The sequence below is a fragment of the Branchiostoma lanceolatum genome, chromosome 6 (assembly GCF_035083965.1).
Source record: "Branchiostoma lanceolatum isolate klBraLanc5 chromosome 6, klBraLanc5.hap2, whole genome shotgun sequence".
In the NCBI taxonomy this organism is placed as follows: domain Eukaryota; kingdom Metazoa; phylum Chordata; class Leptocardii; order Amphioxiformes; family Branchiostomatidae; genus Branchiostoma; species Branchiostoma lanceolatum.
The window spans coordinates 10397550-10411875 of record NC_089727.1 but is presented as its reverse complement, the minus strand read 5'-3'; the positions used below and the strand labels follow the sequence as shown (position 1 = coordinate 10411875).

General features: G+C 40.1%; 1 protein-coding gene across 1 annotated transcript; it reads left to right on the top strand.

Annotated features, from left to right (window-relative positions):
* The first annotated feature begins 891 nt into the window (after positions 1 to 891).
* LOC136437352 (NEDD4 family-interacting protein 1-like) lies at positions 892 to 6570 on the top strand. The gene is made up of 7 exons (XM_066431920.1): positions 892 to 1050; positions 2372 to 2489; positions 3004 to 3113; positions 3276 to 3381; positions 3729 to 3853; positions 4726 to 4792; positions 5386 to 6570. Exons 1-7 carry the CDS (start codon positions 1024 to 1026, stop codon positions 5481 to 5483), a joined length of 651 nt encoding a protein of 216 aa, XP_066288017.1. The 5' UTR covers positions 892 to 1023; the 3' UTR covers positions 5484 to 6570.
* Positions 6571 to 14326: the final 7756 nt, after the last annotated feature.

The following is a 14326-nucleotide window of genomic DNA, read 5'->3' as shown; positions in this document are numbered from 1 at the left end:
GTATCAGGGTTCATATGCATAGATGAGAAAATGCCAGAATAGCCTTCTCTCGCTGAGATAAAACCTTCATATTTTGGATCATTGAACTCGTGTTATTCCGAGAACGGGTTTTCTGCGCGTGAAAAACTTGCGCGTGAAAATATTCAAGCAGATTCTTTCACGCGCAAATTCTAAACTTTTTTTGCGCATGAAAATTTAATATTTGAAACTTGAAATCACTTGAAAATTGAAGGACCAAGCAACAATAGGATACTTAATTCCATTTGTGTCCTCTTTTCCGTTAAATCCACCAAAAATGTTTTAAATCCCTTGTTTGTCAGCTTATCCTAAAGGACCTAAAATTCAAACCAAAAAATTCAGGAAACAGGTGTAAACTCATATCGTGGGGTAAACCGTGATTTTTCAGACCAAGAATTTTGTAGCGCACAGTTTCTGACACATTTTTCTCGCGCGCAAATTTCTCGCGCACAAAACCCAAGACAGGCATAGTATTTGCAAATAATGACCTTTGCACATAATCAATGAAAAATACGTCAGTCGTAAAGGTTAGTATTATTTGGTCGTGGAACTAGAGCTCTACTAGTTTCCCATTGTCAAAGTGCTTCTCAGCAAGTGTGACGTCATCAGAGCCGGGCCTACAGGTAAATGATACTCCGACCCGGAATCATGTGACTTCCGCGCCTGCTGCTGATTCATACTAAAAGTTGATATGTTATTAGCGTTATCTCCTATATAATGTGTAAGATAGAATTAGAGTTTTGCACAAAACCCTTTTGATGTACAATTGTACCAGTGCTCTGTTAGACCGTGTGTTATTGGTTACTTTATGGGCTAAGACATAAAATGAACCAATCAGATACAATGTTTCGGACTGCGTGGGAAGACCTGAAGGTCAAAGGTTACTGTCTAATTGTCGGCCATCTTGTTGCAGGAGTGGGGCGGAATCTGTCGATTGTTGTCTTGTTTATCCAGGTATTCTGAGGTTTATTTAGAATTCTAACCCTGCAGACGGGTACATCTTCCATGGACAGGGGAACAAGGTATCAGCCGGTGAGTCTTTTTTGTGTACAATATTTCTGTCGTGGATTGTTCGAGTCAGTCAGAATTTCGATGGGATTTAAATCAAGTCGAAACTTGGTGATATATTTAACCTCCTTGATTTTGACAGATGTTAGAACCTCCTTGGAACATGTTATACCTGCCAAATGCATCGTTGGATACCGTTTCAAACTGTAGCTGATTTTAATACTACGTGTAAAGATGTTTGAAGAGGTTGATGCGTTGCCGTGAGTCATAGCATAGATTTTTAAACTGTGATTCGCCACTATCGAAAGGGTTCTGTTCATGTTTTAATGTGACATAATGTGTATGGTGACATGATGACATAATGTGTATGGCCAAACAGTCTGGGAACATAAATTCCAGGTTCATCAATCATGCCTTCTCTCCCGTCACTCGGTGAACAATCGATAGTTAAGTTAGGTCATATTGTCATAATGTATGAAATATGTCTTGAAAAATAAAGCATGATGTAGTCAAAACAAATTGAAATCTTTCTCATCGCGTTATGTGTCAAAGATTCATTACCTCTGTGAGCAGACAAATGGTAACTAGAGGTATTGTTTTGAGTGAGTTTGTGCATGTCACTGTTTATGTTTTTGCATACATTGTCCAATATAACTTAAGAAGCTATGGATGGATTGTATTGATATTTGGTATGTGTGTACTAGTAGATGTTTGGAAATTAATAAAGGTAGTTGTTGATATGGGTACCTTGATGGCTTGCAGTGGCACTTCATGTGTTTGCAACTTCTGTCCTTGACATGCTATGGTCTTGACTTTTTGGTGGCAGATAGCTTTTGATGTCAGGAAAAGGTTTGGCCCACTAGCACCTTGTTTTGGGAGTGCATGGTCATTTTCGTTGGAAACTTTCAAAAAGGATAACTTTAAAGGAAAAAATGACGGATTTGCATGATTTGAACATTTAGGTAACTTAGATGTTCACGATTAAATGTAAATCATGCAAAATTTGACTAACTCTACAGTTATGTTAATATTTTTATGTGTAATCAATGAGGACATTCTATCTTAGTAATTCTTACCAGTGTTTTCCATGTATCTTTTGTCCAAGGCAGGCAATGGTCTTTGATGATCTTTGGTTGGCACATAGCTTTTGATGTCAAAAAGACTTGGTGTAAGTTTTGGCTCCCTAGCTTGTTCTGGAACAGCATGGGGTATTTTTGTTAGAAACTTTCAGAAGTCTGGGTTGACTGCTTTTCCCACATGCTAATACTAGTAAGACTCAGAAATTGACTTGAAAGACCACCTGAAACCTGGAAATAACGGTTATCTTCTTCCATGTCCTGCTCAGCTGACCAATGAGGAGGAGTCTGAGGTTACTATGGAGATGTCCAGACCTCTAACAGTCGCCCTGGTCGTCCCTCCTCCTTCACCTGCTGAGACACAGCCAGGCACACCTGAGGAGTCAGGTAAGGACTTAACTTATTATATTACGAGGGGAAGTCAGTATAAAATGTATGAAATTGGATGAAATTTGGCACAAATGTAAAGGAACATCTCTTCTCGAGACTGAAGTTTCTCAATGTGTTGTGAAGATTTTCACCAGCGACTGAGTTGATTTCAAAATGACCACACCCTTGCCTTGGAAGCTTGTCGGAGGCAAACAGCAGTAAAAGGGAAGTTCAATTAGAAGTAAATTATGACCCAGTGACCCACTTATAATTATTATAAGAGAGTGAAACTACACATACATCCAAATGCATATCTTTATAAGCCAGATGCTTATTTTCGTCTCTGAACTCCAATCAGTGTTTCTTTTTTCGTTCCTAGGGTGGAGTGAGACATAAGTTTTGTCCGTCCCAACAAGCAGATTGCCGTCCAGGACAGAGGGACAGGTCCTGGAGACAGCCCTGCTTACTACCAAATCCAATCAATATCTTCTGATATATTGTGTGTCATATATTTTCACCCTTACTCCTTCAGACCATGAAGAAGACAGACTAGATGCCAGTGCCCAGCCTGCCCCGCCCCCCTACTCTGAGGTGGCGGCCAAGCTGCCCACCTACGAGGAGGCCACCAAGATCACAGACAGTGTGAGTCTTCTTATGAGTTTGGTTGGAAAGTAAAGATTACTCCAAGGACTGAAGTTTCAGTGTAGTGTACTACAATTTGCTTCCTGATATGCATTGTTCCTGATACATATGTATACTTTAATGTCAAATTAGTACATGCTCTAATTGATACTTCATTTGCAGAATGGGCAAGTGACAGAGACACTCAGCAGTGATGATGAGTCGGTCAGCGGCACAGCCAGAGACATGACCGTCGGCAATGACTCCATCTTCTTCCTGTCCTTTGTCTGTAAGTTGTCCTTCTCTAAGAAAGTGATATTGCAGACTATTGATGTGAAATTTCACCAAGAAGGTCAACACCCAGCATGTTGCATCAGGGATATGTGCTTTGTTATTTTTACCATGCAGGTGTTTGAGGGATTGAGGATTCTCTTTGGTTGGCCACCAAGTTTCTGCACCCCTGCGTGACACCCCTGCTAATTCTCGCTTGGCCAACTTTTTCAAAAACATTACTTGTTTCATTGTGGTCCTGGTCCCAATAGTTAAACAAATAACGCATTGTACAACAAGTTGAATTTTCAACACAATTAAGCACAAGGTAAAATGGTTAACTCTTTTTCCCTGCCCTGTTGACAGTTGCGTTCCTGTTTAACTGGATCGGGTTCCTGATGGCATACTGTCTCAGCTCCAGTGCTGCAGGACGACTTGGGGCCCTGTCAGGCTTTGGCTTGTCACTGGTCAAGTGGATTCTTATCTTCAAGGTATTGTTTCTTTGTTCATAACCAGTTTGCCATAACCAGTAAACTGCCTTCAGATGTGACACACCAGTTTTGTACAGTACGTAGAAGCTGCGTAAAACTGGGCTGTGAGGTTTGACCAACTCACACAGGGATTGGACCCTACTCTTTTCAATAAGTGCTGTCAGATCTTTGATATGGTCTAGGTGTGGCTATCCTCAAACACAGCACTTCCGACTTTACCTCCCATCAGAGAGGACATCCCTTACAGAAGCTAGGGACTCATTTTCATGTGTTAAGTACCTTTCGCAAGGAAATAGCATTTGGGGCCTGCTCGGATTTCATAAGTTTAAATTCAGATTAGTATCTAAGTCAGCAACCATAAATACAAGCCCACCGTGCCACCTTAAAGCATGTATAATGTAATGACTGGCCAGTTGTGCTTACAAGACACTCCGGTCAAGTTTTGACTATAGTATGTTGAAGGTTCAGTCAGATCTGTTATCAACTGTGAGGTATCAGATGTACATGAATGTAAAGGTATTGTTGTACATGAATGTTAAGGTGTTATTACCTGTAAATGTCTTCTCTTCGGTAGTAATTTGAAGGAAACCCTGGTAACCTGTGTAAGATCCTGTTCACTCCCGGTGATATACATATCTATGACTCAGTCCTGCTAGATTTCACAGAGCAGAAATGGTGCAAGTTGGGATGGAAATCATTTCAATAGACAAGATACAAACCACCTCTCAGTCAGAGAAATCAAGAATAAGTCTCTGAAGGCAAAAACTAGATAGTACAAGTCAGATGTGTGATGATCAATGTGTAAATTTTACATCATTTCATGTAGTTTTCCTAGTCCCTTGAATTTTAACACTCTCTCTTTTCTTTTCCAGCATTCACAATGCTGCACAGATATTGTGGACAGCCAGACTTGGCTATGGTGGATCCTCATTGTGTTGGGTGAGTCACTCACGGCCAAAGTATCCTTAGAAAGAAGAGATGACATTTTTGAGCCACCTCCCATAAACACTTCCCTTCAAACTGCAAGCACGTTTCATTCTTTGGAGCAAACTGTCCTCTGTAATCTCATTGTGCTGTCTCTAGTTTCATCACAGGCAGAAAGTCACTAGCTTTTCTCTCTTTTACTGTATCATTATTGTTAAACACTAGACAAAGTGCCATTCATGGGTCCCCTACCTCCACGTAGAGCAGGATGATTTTTCATGGATGGCTGTTTTTAGAGGAGCACATGTGTTGCATTCAACAAAGTTGTCTATGAGAAAAATTTGACTTAGTGGTAGCAAGCTAAAACCAAGAGGGCTCACTAGTGAAGCTGTAGTTCTGTAGTGACAATGTGCCTTGACAATAGTCTGAAATAGAAATGTATTATTAGATCTACATGTACCTGCAGTTTTCAAAAAAATGTTTGAAAATGAGTCAATTGCATGCAGTACATGTATTGTGAGTTGCTGGAGACAGACGAGAATTGGAGTCCTGCTTGAGTATCAATTAACAGATCTGAGGCCATAACTGGATATTTTCTGCCCCTACAGGTGTAATGATATGTCTCCAAGGCCTCTTCAACTACGTGCGTGTCCGCCGGCAAGCCATACAGGGCAACAACCGACACTACTTGTTCTTCTACTACTGAACAGTAGGAGCACATCTTTTCTGGACTATTAATCATCCAACAGTATTTGCTTCCATTTTTTTTCCAGAGGGTCCTCTTTGTGATCTGTGATAATACTGATAGACTGCACCTGTTAGTTACATGTACAGGAAAGGGCACGTTTATTTGTATGTACTACACCAGAGTATAGTTTGGATGGGGGTTGTGGAACAGTGTCGTCAGAGGATCCCTCTGGTTAAGAGAAGGACAAGAGAATCTTTTAGAACTTGAAACTACATGAAGCATGATTAGAATTACAACGATGTCATCAAAATCTCCCATACATTTAACTACTTTATGTTCTTAAACTTACTTTACTAAAAACAGCCATCAAGCACCAATGTCTGCAGTGAATCCAGCACTTGGGTGATGGAGACAGAATGGTCATGTAAAATTCTGCCGGAAACGCCTCCTATCTTTTACAAACATTCCTAACTGCCCAGTCATATATCCTTTTAGCAATTTATTAGATGATGTGCCATAATGTAGGGATTGAAAAACACAATGAATAAATGGAAGTGTAAAAAAAGTTCTGCACGACGTGATGATACTGTCTGTGCCATTTTAAAGCTACCTTGGTGCTGGGGAATTCTATAAGTATGTAATCTGTAAATTCAATTGTGCACAGCTCATTATTAATGGTGAAAGTTTGTAGGTAACTTTCAGTCACTGTGAAAGGAGTAAGATGTCAGACTGTAGTTTAGCTAGACAGCAGTGGATATGTAAATTGTAAAGATCTAGAAGGTGTCAAATAAGTTGGTAATCTTCGGTCATTTCATTTTTGGTGGCACCGAGTGGTGCAGTGTGTAATGATATGGAAAGCCATGTGACTGGCCTGTTTAACATTGGTCAATTGTTATGTGTAAGTTACAGATTGAGGAGAAAGCTGAAATAAAGGGACAAGAAGAAGAAAACAGAATGGGATTTTGGAAGTCTAATGTATAAAGATTGTATAAAGATGAAACAATATTGAAGGTACCCTAATATTATAAAACCAATTTTTCTGGTATCTATTGAAGAGTCTTCACTAATCTGAGAGAATCATTAAAAGTTACTTTCAACAACTACAGCAGAGAAAGTTACTGGTGTTTTGGCCTTTTCAAGTTATGAAATGTATTTCTAAGGCTCTTAGAATAATTGTTCCAATATCCCATGGCAGGATAGTCTTGAAACATGGTCGTCGTAAGGCAACACTGACATGATCTTATGGGGGGCATCCTCTGGACACCCCCAAACTGATGCAAGCATGCAGACAAAAAAAGCTGGGGGAAAAAAATACAGTGAAAGGAAATAGAAGGTCAAATAGATTGCTTGGAGTATATAATGGTGGATGAAATGTGATTGTATCAATAAATGTATGCAAATAAACTTAAAATAACCAAAAAAAATGTTTTCAGTGAACTCCATTTTGTTCCTTTCTATCTTCTGTAACCCAACTAGGGAAATTGTACATATACCCCCCCCCCCTTCATGTACATGTATATCTTTATAAGGACCACCTGGCCAGTAATGTACAGTCAAACCTGTACAAGTGACCACCTCTGCATAAGGACCAACTAGCCATTGATTTATTTTTCCCATTAACCCAAGCATCAACAATCCTGTCTATTGTGACCATTTTCCCATGAATGTTCACCATTAACTCGTTCTCTTTGAAATGTCCACATAGCTGTCTCCAACCTTTATGACTTGATACAATTCGTATGACAGGTACCATTGTCACTTTCTATTTTTTCCCAAAACACTCAGTATGTTGAGGACACAAAAGAATGTGTGACTACAAACACAGTCCCTCCCCTACAAAAGTGGCTGCCTTCTGAAGAAAAACATGACAAGTTCAATACCCTGCATTGCTCATGTGGCAAAAATAAGGTGGGTGTCCTTTTGAAAATGTGCTTGTTTATTTTTCAATCCTAAAAGTTGCTATGTTGGACATGTCAGTGAGAATGAGTGTATACACACTGGTTTGACTGCATAGATTTTTAGGTGAAATAGAAAAAAAGCTGAAGCTGTACGTAAGAAATTAAAAAGAAATCTTAGATTCCCAAGCTACCCTCATTTTCACTTTATTTGGTCTAAAAGTAAAAGGGTGATGCTTTTTGGAAAGGTCTTTGGGGAAAACATGGACAGGAAGAACTGGCTGGTGTATACCCTGTTACAGTGTTGACTGGCAGAACAGTCAGAATGACTCAGATTCTTGAAAGACAGTCTGTCGCATTAGTTGCATCAGTGGATTGACAATAATACCGTGCTCCAAGAGAGAAAGACCTCTTAAAGTATCTCTTAACATAATGATAGCCCACAAATAAGCTCAAATAAGCAGCTAGATCTATGATAAAGTCATTAAAAGTTAAACACTGAAAATCTACAAAGGCTCTGATCTAGTTTTCCCAAGAAAATAACATACTTACCAATCGCTATGTTTTTCCACCGCGACAGTCCTATTCAAAATGAAACATGAATTTGACACCACAAAACTGAAGTGATATACTGGCAGTGTCACCAGTAAATGGGCCAACAATGATGTCCTGTTTGAGATTTCCACGCCCCTCCCATGAACTACACAAGGTGATAAAAACTGGTTTAATTTTGTAATCTGATGACCTTTTTAATTTCAGAACTTTACTCGTCTTGGAATGCAATTTACAGTTCTTGCATTGACAGGACAGTCTGTTAGCCTGGGTACCATCCTCCGTACTAACCACTGGCTCAATCTTTTGACTTGCAAACCACAAAAAGATTGAGCCAGGGGTTACTACGGAGGATAGTACCCAGGCTAACAGACTGTACCATGTGTAGGAAGTCAGACATCCTGTGACCAGGGCTCCAGTAGGAAGTGGTAACCAGCCTGCCCGTGTCAGATTCTGTAGGATCAAATTCTGCAGATCCTTCGGTTCAGACTCCAGCTGGGGCACGTTGTGAGGGGTTGCACTCATTTTCTCGCAAAACTGGCGGCCCTGTGTATGGGGATGCTTCATCAGGCATTAGCCTCAGACATCAAGCCTCTGAATATAAAAGAACCCAACACACTTATCGAGAAGAGTAAGGGGGACCTGGTGTGCTGTTCACAAGCTGTTGTGAAGTTGCATTTCCAGCTAATTCCTAGGAACAAAATGTTGTGTTTCTGCTTCCCTGATCCAAGCAGAACCTGTCTTTTTTTGGAGGCCAAACACAAGTACAGTACTTGTAATTGTACAATGTATATTAAATTTTGTTAAAGATTACAATATGATGTTGATAATACATTGTTAAACTGTATTTGTTGGATCACTTCACCTGCAATCTAAAAGAGACATAGATTATGTACTTGTATGTTACATGTATTAAAGTCCAAAAGTTCTGCTGCAGTACCAAATACCAGCAGGAGGCCCATAATCGACCTTGACCTTCATCTTCCCAAGACCTACCTACATACTAAATATCATCAAAATCCGTCCATATACCTGGAAACACAAACACACACAGACACTAAACAATACCTCCATTTTTCATGGAGGTAATAAAAAGAATCCCTACCTACAAACCCTTTTTTTCAGGACCATAATCAGAAACACAACATTAATTTTCCTAGGTCTAATGAAAATGTGCTTCATTCTCAGTTTAATATAGGCTGCTTTACCTTTAGCTACTCCATTCTTTACTTTTATGATGGTAATACCAAGGAGGTATGTATATTGGTAATAGTACAATACCTTCGTGTAAAACAACAGCATACTTACTACAATCTGCTTGTACACATAGGTGACTGCATTTGTATCCTCTTGTGGCCAGTGCTTTGCCATTCCTGACCATTTCACTGCTGAGTTGCATTGTGTGACTGCAGTGTGCAATCTGGAGACATCTCACCACTCGGTTACGTCATTGTGTAACACTGCAGTCAAGCCTGTAAGCCTTTACACCTTTACACAAGGATCACCTGGCCATTGTGACCACTTTTTGGTGGTCCCTTAGATTTTTCCAAAGACACGAGTATTAACTTTAAAAAGAATTTTGTCTAAGTAGTGTCACCATATGTCGGGCCGAGGAGATGTTGGACTCTTTATCAGCTTTGTTTAATAATAACCCCTCATTACAGATGAATCAACTAAAGCCATGAACTGTGATGAGGGGAACTGTTAATGCTCCTCTCTTTCTAAGTTAGAAATTTTGGTAGTCATTTAATGGAATACAGCAGAATTATAACATTTCCTCATTTATTATGAAAAGTAGGTCCTGATGTACAGTACATAATTGGCATCTAATTAAACCAGTCTCCACCTAAGCTACCTGTGCACACACCAAAAATCATAAAAATACATTCTTTCTTGATTTATTTATCCTCTTCCAAAGTCTGCCAAGGCCCCTGCAGTTCCCCCCCAAAATCTGCAAGGGAACCTAAATCTACATCACTCCTAGAACGGAAGAATCATGATCATAGCTTGTCCAGTACATAAGATATCAAAACCAGAAGCTGCTGCAGTACCATTATAAGCCTGTAGGGGGACCAAAATTTCACTTGCCCTTTGTTTTGCTGACACCTATACACATCCCAAATATCATACATATCCATCCACAGCTTCTTGGGTTATTGAGGTATAACAGGGTCAACTCTCTAAGGCATAAATTCATGCAATTTTAAAAATATTTTCAGAGTGACCTTTGTGGAAAAAAGGCGTCACCAAAAATTTATCAATGTTGCTGTCTTGCTCCAGGCACTATTGCTTCTGGGCACACTGGGCAGGGAGGCTGGAGGGTTGATACCAGTATGCGGGTAAGATTAGATTGTTAGAGCCTGCAGGGATCAGGTCATGGACCAAGATAGCTCAAAGTTTCACTCAGTATTTGTCCTTGCTCTTATTTGTTAAATACAGAAATGGGCTGCAAAAAAATTGTGTTCTAAACAGTTGTAAATTGTAAAAACAGACATGATACATGTATCATGGAAAATCTTCTGTGGTCTTGACGTTCAGGAGGCAAATTACCTCTGCACACGGTCCTCGTGTCTCATCGGTTTTGAGGAAACAGGAAGCTACTGTTAATGATAACAAACATAGCATCGCCAACAGGTGAGAATGCATTGCAGAACAGGTATTTTTGGTACATTTTTTTTTCCTCTAAAAAGTGATGGTATGGCAAAAGGAGAAACTGTGCATTCGTTGATCAGAAAACAGTCATAACATACGTACATGTATGTCTTTAAAATTAAGGGGCAACTTTTCCTTTTAAGATCTTTTAAGTACAACAAAACAAACGAGTGTGGCTGCAGCAGGCTTTCTAGACAAGAACGACTTAGGTGAAGAGACGTCCATATAAGACATTATGGATGCTGGACCATGGTTTGTTTATTTGTTGTGAAGTTGAACAAGTCTGCCAAAGCTCCAGCCCTGCATTTTCTCACGCTCCTTGGGTTTAGCCAGTCCTGTCAGCTCCACACCTACCAGGGCGGTGACACCACCAACACCAGGGGGGCAAAACGAACAGAAAGCCCAGAAATTTCAAAGGATGACATTTGAACCTGGGCCAGCTCCCCCAACCTTACCTGCTTTCTTTAGCACTGGTCATGTGACCGGCCCAATTGTATCCCATCTGTTGCCTCGTGGTTGCTGTAACTGGATACGGTAACCGGACCCTACAGGTAATGACAACAGCCCACAGCTAACAATAGGAAGGTAAATAGTCTTTCTATATCAAACACAGTCCATTTCCTGTCCCTTGCACAGCCTTGTTTGAACAGCACTATGAATACAAGTCTCCATCCTTAGCTGACCTGCCCACCTATCCCCACAGTTTCCGACCAGGTCAGCCTTTTGCCACAGAAACATAAACCACTTTGTATACTACAGGAGACAAAGTTTATAGCGACCAAAGTGGGCCTCGTGGAAAGAATGGAGTGGACTGAACTTCTGTGCCACTGTACTTCACATTGTATGTGGTGACGGGAGGAGGTTTCAACAAAACATGCATATACATACAAAACTCACAATCCTAAACCATCATGACAAGTATTTTACAGCACCTATATTCTCCCTGCTATGTTGACATTCTTGAGGCCTTATTTCTTTAGTTTGAGGATTATAAAACATAGGGAAAACATTCCTATGATGGGCAATAGCTACAACAAGAAACCGGACACAAAAGAACAGGAAACAAGACATGTCATACATTTTGCCCCAAACAAATACTCCTCTCTTCCACTCGCTCTGGAAGACTGGTAGAATACAACTGGCTCAGTCAACGCATCACAACACACCTAAGGCCGGCTTAGCGCACACAGGAACTGTCGTACAATGGTTAGAACCAGCCACACTTGGGAGACCACCACTTTTATTTTCTTTATACATTATGTACATACACCTGTTACCACAAAATGTATTATGTTACCATGATAATATCTATGTATTCCGAACTCCAAACCGTCTGAAATGTTCCCTCACTGTACTATATTGGTACAAAGGCAGAGAGTGGTGAAAATGGTAAGTGCAGAAGAGAGGTTGGGAAATTTGGGGTCTGAAATGCCATTTCCCCCATTTTGAGAGGCAAATCATTATGGTGTAAAGATATCCCGTGTCTCTAATGATATACAGCCGGTTTGGACACAGAACAAATATCTAAAATTGCATGGAAATGTTGTCTCTCATAACGCTTGTTCTGCAGCTGTTTTTGCATGTTTCATACTGTACGTTCCTTTTCCAAAGTCCAAACCTAATAGTTATGTTTCTATTACAAAATCTGGAACTATAAGTAGATCTACATGTATCATGTTGCCTTATGATGCAGTGAGTGAAATGTTTGCTTTGCCAGCGCGCCATGTGACCAGTAGCTGGAGTTTGGTGAAACGTAATCCAAGCCGGATGCGCACTAATCCCCCTCCAATAAAAAGGATTACCCAAACAATGTTTTCATGGTTCCTGGGAGGGGCACTAGACCTTTCCTCAGTAGGTTTGCCCTTTATACTCTCCAAGCAGAGGTTGGTGGAGAACTACTGTAATTCACTTTATCTTCACGGTAGCAAAATTTCATGGTGTAAGGAAAATGGACATTTTCACTGAACTTTAACTTCACGGTGGCGGCAAGTGATTAACAGAATGTATATGTGTAGGAATCCTAAATCATAATAACAGGTTTTTTCACGGTGATGATAAGTTCATGGTACAGAAGTGACATGGTACAGAAGAGAAAGAAACAAGAATTACAGTATCAGTGGAGAAGATTGTGACCTTCACACATGTACATACCCATTTTCTGGCAGAAAGAAAACTGGGCATATGAGAAGGCCACAATCTTCCCCACAAACCTCTGCTTGGAGAGTAGCCCCTTCCAGCGCATGTTCCAGGAGATGTTGGACCAGGGTGGATAAAGTTTCCGTGCCCTACCAGAAAGGTGTACCGAATGCTGCAAAAATATGCAGGGGGCCAAATGAATAACCATGACAAAAGCTACGTCACATAGAAGAAACGGAAAGGACTTGGAGCTGATCATTATCAAGAGATATAATAACATTTGCATGCTAATTTACATAGCTGATTCTTCATCTGTACTTCAGTTACAAATGTATTGAGGACAAAGCCATTCTATGATAATAAGGTTCAATTTATTCATTTCAATCATAAGCCAGGCTGTGTGGACCAATCACGAGCCTCCGTGATGGGAATGGATTTGGTTGTTACCATGACAAAATAGGGGTGTCTATTTCATTTGGCTATATGATAATGACGTTAATGACCCGCTCTTCCCTCGGTGTTTACAGTGACATAACGCCTGGCCAGTGACCTATAACCACCTCATTTGGTGGTTACTAGCCAGGCTTTATGTCAACACAAACACCAAGGGAAAAGCGGGTCATTAACCCCAATGATGATCTTCTCCACCCAAGTCACAATTGTCCAACGGATAAAGGTCCTGTCCTGGCACAGATGGCTAATGTTACGCGTTTTCATGTTATTTATGAAAATGAGGTGCCGCTTTGCATAATCTGTGTCGAATGATGTTCACTGAATATGCCATTGGAGTTGCTGGGATGCCCAAACCTATATCATTTCTTCTGGAGCTCAAGAGCTATCAGCCACCAAAAAATCATGGTCATAGTATGTCTAGAACATGAGAGCTAACGTTAGATCAAAACCAGAACTTTTGCTGCAGGACCATAGAAAGCCACCAAGGCCTATAGTCGAACTTGTCCTTTGTTTTGCTGATCCATCCACAGCTTCTCTAGTTATTGAAGTACAGTACAGTACAACAAATTTTTATACAATTTTTGATACCAAAAAATACCTCTACTCTTGAGGCTTTGCCAAAAATCAAACACACCCATCCATAGCTTCTTGAGTTAAGCTGTTCAGCTACAAACAAATGCTACAGTGATGTAACTTCCATGGTACAGAAAGCATGTACCATATACTATTAGACTTTGTACCTTGGTCCCTTACTTAACACTTCCCAGCGCCATGTGTGCACTGCAGAACTGAAGAAACTGTTCATTCATTTACTTTTGCAGTGGTTTTATTTCGTGATTTTTGTGGTGTTTTAAATTTGTGGTTGAAACAATTCTGTAGTACAGTGGCAATACATTGGAAACGCATTTTCCAGTGTCATGAATCTGCGATGGAAAGGTCATCGAAAAAAAATATACAAAAATCAAACCACCGCAAAAGTTTCAAGATTTAGACTTTGTAACAATAATACTGTCTCAAGGTCAACAGTAGCTCCTGCCACACTATGCACAATTGTAATACATAATTGGTAGTCAGTCTTTCTAGTATAAATACATATAATCATACTAACCATGACTCTTATTAGCATTTATTTTTGGAAACGATTTGTAAAGCAAATCATATGCTGTTTCTTGC